The 7,500-nt window shown below is 42.5% G+C and overlaps 1 protein-coding gene across 1 annotated transcript in view; it reads left to right on the top strand.

Moving 5' to 3' along the window:
* Positions 1–6,686, top strand: part of LOC100028516 (unconventional myosin-Ih) — a 37,408-nt gene extending 30,722 nt beyond the window's left edge. Inside the window, exons 16-20 of the mRNA XM_056820931.1 lie at positions 2,378–2,458; positions 3,638–3,743; positions 5,998–6,115; positions 6,426–6,539; positions 6,635–6,686. Coding sequence (XP_056676909.1) covers positions 2,378–2,458; positions 3,638–3,743; positions 5,998–6,115; positions 6,426–6,539; positions 6,635–6,686 — 471 coding nt within the window. The remainder of the gene's footprint in view (positions 1–2,377; positions 2,459–3,637; positions 3,744–5,997; positions 6,116–6,425; positions 6,540–6,634) is intronic.
* The last annotated feature ends 814 nt before the right edge of the window (positions 6,687–7,500 follow it).

Genomic DNA, 7,500 nt, shown 5'->3' with positions numbered 1-7,500 from the left:
CCCTGGGATTTAGAGGAAGCCAGGAGGCAGAGATAAGGAGGGGAAGTGTGCCAGGCATGGGGCAGCCACAGAGCATTCCCAAGAATGGCAGATGGAGGCTCGTGGGTGAAGACCAGCCAAGAGGTCACCATTACTGTGGGAAAAGAGTAAAATGTAAAAAAACACTGGAAAGGTGGGAGAGGGGCATGTTTGGAAGGACTTTGAGCATCAAACAGGATTTTATATTTGATCCTGGAGGTGATAGGGAGCCACTGGAGTTTATTGAAAAGCGGGGTGCCGCCTTTTAGAAAAGTGGCTTGGGGGGCAGCTGGGTGGCTCAGTGGATAGAGAATCAGGCCTAGAGACAGGAGGTCCTGGGTTCAAATCTGGCCTCAGACACTTCCAAGCTGTGTGACCCTGGGCAAGTCACTTGTCCCCCATTGCCTAGTCCTTACCACTCTTCTGCCTTGGAACCAATACCCAATATTGATTCTAAGACCGAAGGTGAGGGTTTTTTATTTTTGTTTTTGTTTTTTTACAAAAGGCATTATGGAAATATGTTTTGAGTGATAATACATGTATAACCCACTAGAATTGCTTCTGGGAGGGAGGAGGGAAGAGAGGAGGAAGACAACATGAATAATAGAACTGGAAAACGAAATGGTTATTGGAATAAAATAAAGATAAAATTAAAAAAGAATTTAAAATCACTTAAAAAAATAACCCTCATCTTTACCTTAGAATTAACACCATGTATTGGTTCCAAGGCAGAAGAGCAGTAAGGGCTAGGCAATGGGGGTTAAGTGACTTGTCCAGGGTCACCTAGCTGGGAAGTGTCTGAGGCCAGATTTGAACTCAGACTTGGTTGTCTATCCATTGAGCCACCCAGCTAACTCCTTCTAGGATTCTTTAGAACACAGATCTCTAGTATTCTTCCCAGAATACACATACTTGTAAGGTCATACTTGGTCCAGCACAGACATCAAATAAAATAGGACAATATGGATGGGGGTGGGAATGACGGTACCGATTGTGATAAGAACAGTGTCATTAATGACTGAACCAGAAGATAGCAGGACTGATGGTGGGATCTGATGGTAATATATCATTGATGTTGTTCTGAAACGGGTTGGGGCAGCAGTGCTCAGGGTATGCTACTGCCTCCTGGTTTTAGTGCCATCATGTCAAGTTGAGAGAGCAATAATGCTTATACTTGCCCGAGATTAGCAGTCAAATTGACTTTTTTTTTAAACCCTAACCTTCCATCTTGGACTCAATACTGTGTGTTGGTTCCAAGGCAGAAGAGCGGTAAGGGCTAGGCAATGGGGATCAAGTGACTTGCCCAGGGTCACACAGCTGAGAAGTGTCTGAGGCCAGATTTGAACCCAGGACCTCCCATCTCTATGCCTGGTCCTCAATTCACTGAGCATCTAGCTGTTCCCCATTTTGAACAAAAATCAAATTATTGAGACATTTTCTTCCTAAAAGCACCCGAGACTGAGAGGACATATTGCCAAAGTCCACATACATTTTTTAACCCCAGACTCTTCTACCCAGAGGCAACAGCACCTCCATGAACTCTTCCCATCATGACTTGTCTAAAACTCCAAGGCTTGGCTTCCACAAACCCAAAGACGCTCCTTTCCCAGCCCCACCAGGCCCTTTCTCTTTTGGGGGTTCTCTGGCCATGTTGACTCCTTTGGAGGGAAAGGATTAGTTCTCTGCTTCCATACTGGTCACAGGGACACTCGTCCTGCATTGGACACCGATGGACATCCACAGTGACCCCAGTTGAGGTTTCTCATCCTTCCACCCTCCCGTCCATTGGTTGGAGAACGTCTTCTGAACAACCTCCAATTACTGAGCGTCAGAGCTGCATCTGCTTCCACATGGCACGAGGACAGGCTTGGTTTTATTCAGCCCTGGAATAATGGAACATGATTTTAGCTCGTTTCAGGGCTCAAAGGAAATAACTGTGCATCATCACTTCTTTGTGGACTGATGAGCTCCTCTTATTTGTCGCAGGAACTCATTTCTCCTTTTGAGCTGAAAGAATGGCTCTGCTCAGTCAGTATTTTCTCCAATCCTATAAAGAAATTCAGTCATTCTGGGTGACTGATATTTATACGTGAGGCAGCTAGATTAAAAAATGGAGTGGGTCCTGGAGATAGAAAGTCCTGAGTTCAAATCCTGATTCAGACACTTCCTAGCTATGTGAAGAAATGAAGATCACACCAACCCCAAATTTATAGGATTGTTGGGAGATAATATTTCTAAAGTGCTTTGTAAACTTTAATAAATACTAAATATTTTTGTTGTTATTTTTAGTCTGCCTAGAATTTACCAGAAGTTAGTGATGACTGTATCAAATTTACTTTTCCCTTTAATTTCCTGTTAGGTGCTGTGTGGGTCTAAAAATGGCATTATTAAAGAGTGCTTTCTTGTGGAAGAATTAGAAAACAGGAAAAGGCCTATAACGGTAAGTGAGAAAATTAACCTATGAAATGTAAAAAAGCATCAAGAGATTGGATTTTTTTAAAGAAATCTTTTAGCCTTGGCCTGATGAGAAAAATCATAGGATATTGGAGAGGGGTAGATGTTAGAGGCCAGGCAAGCCATTTTACAGGTGGGGACACTGAAGCTCTGAGATAGGAAGCAATCTGACCAAGGTCACATAGGAAGTTCATGGCAGACCTGGGACTCTAGACCCTAGCCCTCAGATTCTGTTTCTCAGTGTAGCCGACATCTGGGTTTAAGCTAGTTGTATCTCTTCTAAGAAGGCAAAAAAAGGGCAGTATAGTGGAAAGGAAGCTTGTTTCAGAGCCTGAAAGCCCTGGGTTCAAATCTTGAATCTGATACATACTGACTATGTGATTCTGGGCAAATCCTTCACCTTCTTGGTTCAAGGCAAGGTGGTTCAGTGGATAGAGAGCCAGATGTGGAAATGAGTTCCTGGGTTCAAATATGGTCTCAGACACTTCCTAGCTGGGTGACCCTGGACAAGTCACTTAACCTCTCTTGAATAGCCCTTACTCCTCTTCTGCCTTGGAAACAATACTTAGTATTGATTCATTAGACACTTGGTAAGGGTTAAAAAGAAAAAAAGAATCTAGGCTGTAGAGAGGATTCCAACATCTGCACTGGCAGAAGGTATTTCCTTATTAGGGAAGTTCCTTTTCCTGAAATCACAGGTTCAGTCCTATCCCTAAGAAGGGAATTATTATCCTGACACTTCACATCAGCAGATCCAAAGATGAGTGAATCCTAAGAAGATTCAGCAACACCATAAAAGGAACACAAAGACAAAAGGAAAACAGACCCTCTCGGGGAGCTTAGAGTCTTCTAGTGGGGAGCCACAATAGGTACACAGACAAGTAAAGACAAGATTTAGGCAAAGTAAATGCAAAATAATTTTGAGATTGAGAGAAGAGCACTGAGAAGGACTCATGGAAGAGGGCAGTTCCTGAGCTGATTCTAAGAGACCAAGGTGAGGAAGGAGCACATTCCAGATCCAGGGGACAGATTTTGTGTTGGGAGGAATCACAAAAAGGGGTGCAGGAAGAAATAAGATGGGAAGAGCTCAGGAAATGCATTTCAGGTGAATTGTTTGTGCTTGTATTGGCGGATGACGATGAATCAAGCTTCTCTGTCTATGTAGGTTGGAACTCAGTTCAAGAACAGTGTAGCCAACCTAATTGACATCCTGATGTCCAAGGAACCTTCTTACATTCGCTGCATCAAACCCAATGAGGGAAAAGAACCGAGTGAGTGAAATCAAGGAATTGGGAAAGGAAAGAGGAGCATTGATCTGGGGTGGGAAAGGGTTTTGTTGGCTGTCTAGTCCAATCCACTCATTTTTCTTAATTAAATTAAATTTATTGTTTTTCCTTTTATTTTGATGCTGGTAAATGCCAACAGATAGAAATATTTCCATAAGAAAGAAAGAAAGAAAGAAAGAAAGAAAGAAAGAAAGAAAGAAAGAAAGAAAGAAAGAAAGAAAGAAAGAAAGAAAGAAAGAAAGAAAGAAAGAAATGAAGGAAGGAAGGAAGGAAGGAAGGAAGGAAGGAAGGAAGAAGAAAGAAAGAAAGAAAGAAAGAAAGAAAGAAAGAAAGAAAGAAAGAAAGAAAGAAAGAAAGAAAGAAAGAAAGAAAGAAAGAAAGAAAGAAAGAAAGAAGAAAGAAAGAAAGAAAGAAAGAAAGAAGAAGAAAGAAGGAAAGAAGGAAAGAAAGAAAGAAGGAAAGAAAGAAAGAAAGAAAGAAAGAAAGAAAGAAAGAAAGAAAGAAAGAAAGAAAGAAAGAAAGAAAGAAAGAAAGAAAGAAAAAGAGGATTGTAGAGAGAACTGCAAATCTCTATTACCTTCAGTTTGAGGGTTTTTATTAGAAGTCTGTAACAAATTCAACATGTCCCTTTCAGGGGGCAGCTAGGAAGCCCAATGGATAGAGAGCCAGACCTAGAGATCGCAGGTCCTGGGTTCAGATGTGACCATAGGCACTTCCTAACTGTGTGACCCTGGGCAAGTCACTTAATCCCTATCACCTAGCCCTCATTGCTCTTCTACCTGAGAATTAATACATTGTGATGATTCTAAGAGAGAAGAAAAAGGTTTTTTTAATGTTCCTTTCAAAACTGACCTGCTAGTCTGTTTCTCCCTCTGAACTTCCTTCTGTTCTCTTCTATGAATTTATTTATTTTTATTTTTTTTAACCCTTATCTTCAGCCTTGGGATCAATACTGTGTATTAGTTCCAAGGCTGAAGAGCAGTAAGGGCTAGGCAAGGGGGGTTAAGTGACTTGCCCAGGGTCACACAGCTGGGAAGTGTCTGAGGCCAGACCTCCCATCTCTAGGCCTGTCTCTCACTCCACTGAGCTACCCAGCTGCCCCCTCTTCTATGAATTTAAAGAGAAACAGTCCCCCCAAATGCTACAGTTCTCCTCTTGCATTTCCTTTTGATTAATCTCTTTGGAATTTTTATCTCTGGAAACCACTTTGGAGCATAAGTGATTTCTCCTGCATCACACAGCATTAGAATTTGAATCCAGGTCCTCTGACTTGAATCTCATAGTTCTTTCCATTATACTACATGACTTCTCCTTGGTTTAAAATGTTTAAAAACACTACTCCATAGCCTTCACCTCATGGAAAATCTTTTTTTTTTAATTAATGTAAATACAACTATGTTCACCTTTGGTGGATTTTGCCTTCTGGAATTCCTATTCCATATTAAACAAACTCCCTTTCATTGTGAACCTTCTTTCTCATACTTTCCATTTAGACCTTTCCCTGAGACATCATTCCCCTCTGAGGACACTGCATCCTTTCAGTAACCCCCTCAACCACCGGCTGTGTCATCTCTCATTCCTTCCCCCACCCCAACCCAATGGTCCTAGAGGGGAAGTTGGAATATTATTTACTCTCCATTGTCACATCTAAACTCTCCTTTTGTTTCTAATCCTCAACATCTCTTCTCAATCAAAATTTTCCACTCAAAATTTGCACCCAAATTTTAGTGGCCAGAGTATATTGATCTCCATCTCATTCTCCTTCTGTTCAACACCATCCATGGTCCGCCATCTTCCTTTCTTCTGTAACTCTTGCCCTTTTACTGGAGGATGCTCATATCCCTCAAGCTCATGAACCTCTCACCTCTCCATTCATTCTACCTCAACTACACATTGCGATCTGTTAGATCTCACCAGTACCTATGAGTATCCCACATTCCCTTAGAACCTCCTTTCATTCCACCCTCGTCCATTCCTTATCTTTGAATTCCCAGCACTGAGCACCTACTATGTGCTCCAGCACATAGTAGGTGCTCACTCAGTATTTGCTGAATGGCTGATTGCTTCGCCTCAAACACTGAGCCTCACATTCTGTTGTCAGAGATGTTGGGAGGAAGAGTTGTCTCAAATCAATGGTGGCAATGCGCCCAGGCGTATAGCCTCCCAAGAGGTCCTCTGGTTCGTGGAGGCTTTTGGACCCGCTGCTCTTTTCTGTTTCTTCCCAACTATGCTTCTGCAGGTAAATTTGACGACATCCTCATAAGACATCAGATCAAGTACTTGGGCCTGATGGAGCACTTGCGAGTTAGAAGAGCTGGCTTCGCCTACAGGCGGAAATACGAGCACTTCTTGCAAAGGTAGGGTATCTTTTGACTTCTCAATGAGCGCTGCAGTGGCTTAAACAGAGGGAACAATTTCAGGGTGCTTGGAATTCCTTCCTGCGATGGGAGAAAGCAAGTGATCTTTGGGAATCCTCCCATTTATTCCTAACCACCCAAAGGTTGTTTCTTCAAATGTATTGCTATTTGGCCACCTGGGGGCAGTGCCAGAACGTCCTTTCCTACTCTCAATGCCCTGTTTGAAGGAAATGAAGAAGAGATGGTAGCCCAAAAGTCCCTAAGAGGGGAGAGTTGGCAGCGACGATGCCCCCATCTCCTCTTTCTCTAGGTACAAATCCTTGTGCCCTGACACTTGGCCCCATTGGCGTGGCTCTCCGTCAGAGGGGGTGAAGAAGCTCGTCAAATATATTGGCTACAAACCTGATGAGTACAAGTTAGGGAGGTAAGTGGGCCCCTGCCATAGTTCTGCTCTTCCAGGGAATTCTCTGGCTTCTGTCATTCACTGCCACATTAACCATGACCTCACCTACCCAACAGGAGCCTCCAGCACTCACTGGCAAGGTTCTTCGAGTTTTGTTGCTACTCATAAAAACATCCTTCTGTTCTCTTCCTGCAAAAGTGCTGTTCAGACCTGTTTGAAAACTCTAGGGCTGGGCAATGGAAGGAGAGGCCGGCCATGACTCAAGGATCCTAAAATCTAGGCCAGTCCGTGTGCCATTGAATAGCCCTTGATTCCTGAAAATGCGAGAATGTTTCCCAGGAGGGAAATACTCAAGGACATGATCAAGCAGCCCTCAAAAGAAGACTAGTAAATTATTCGCAGTCACATGAAAGAATGTACCAAAGCACTAATAATAAGAGAAATGTAAATCAGAACAAAGCTGGCACTCAACCTCTTGCCTGCCTGTAAATGGGCAAAGATGATTAAATAGGGATTAGTCAATGGTAGGGGGCTGTGGAGAAGACAGGGACAGATACACGAATGAGTCAGTAGGACTGTGGATTTGGACAACTATTCTGGAAAATACTTTTTTCAATCTTTTTCAGTTGTATCTAACTCTTTGTGACCCTATTTGTGGTCTTCTTGTCAGAGATATTAGAGTGGTTTACCATTTCCTCCCCCAGTTCATTTTATAGATGAGAAAACTGAGGAAGATGGGGTTAAGTGACTTACCCAGGATCACATAGCTAGGGTCTAAGGCAATATTTGAAATCAGTCTTCCTGACTCCGGGTCCATATTCTTTTCATTGAGCCACCTAGCTTTAGAAAATAGCATCCTGCAAATGTAAGACATTATCTATTGACATGCCAACTGTTCATATTGAAGTTTGTCAGAAACCAATGGAGAAAAGGAAAAAAAAAATTTTAATTAATGTATCCTATCTGTGCTGGCTAATGACCT

The sequence above is a fragment of the Monodelphis domestica genome, chromosome 3, assembly GCF_027887165.1.
Source record: "Monodelphis domestica isolate mMonDom1 chromosome 3, mMonDom1.pri, whole genome shotgun sequence".
NCBI classification, from domain to species: Eukaryota; Metazoa; Chordata; class Mammalia; order Didelphimorphia; family Didelphidae; genus Monodelphis; species Monodelphis domestica.
The sequence above is the reverse complement of the archived record's forward strand: the minus strand, read 5'-3'. Positions and strand labels throughout refer to the sequence as shown.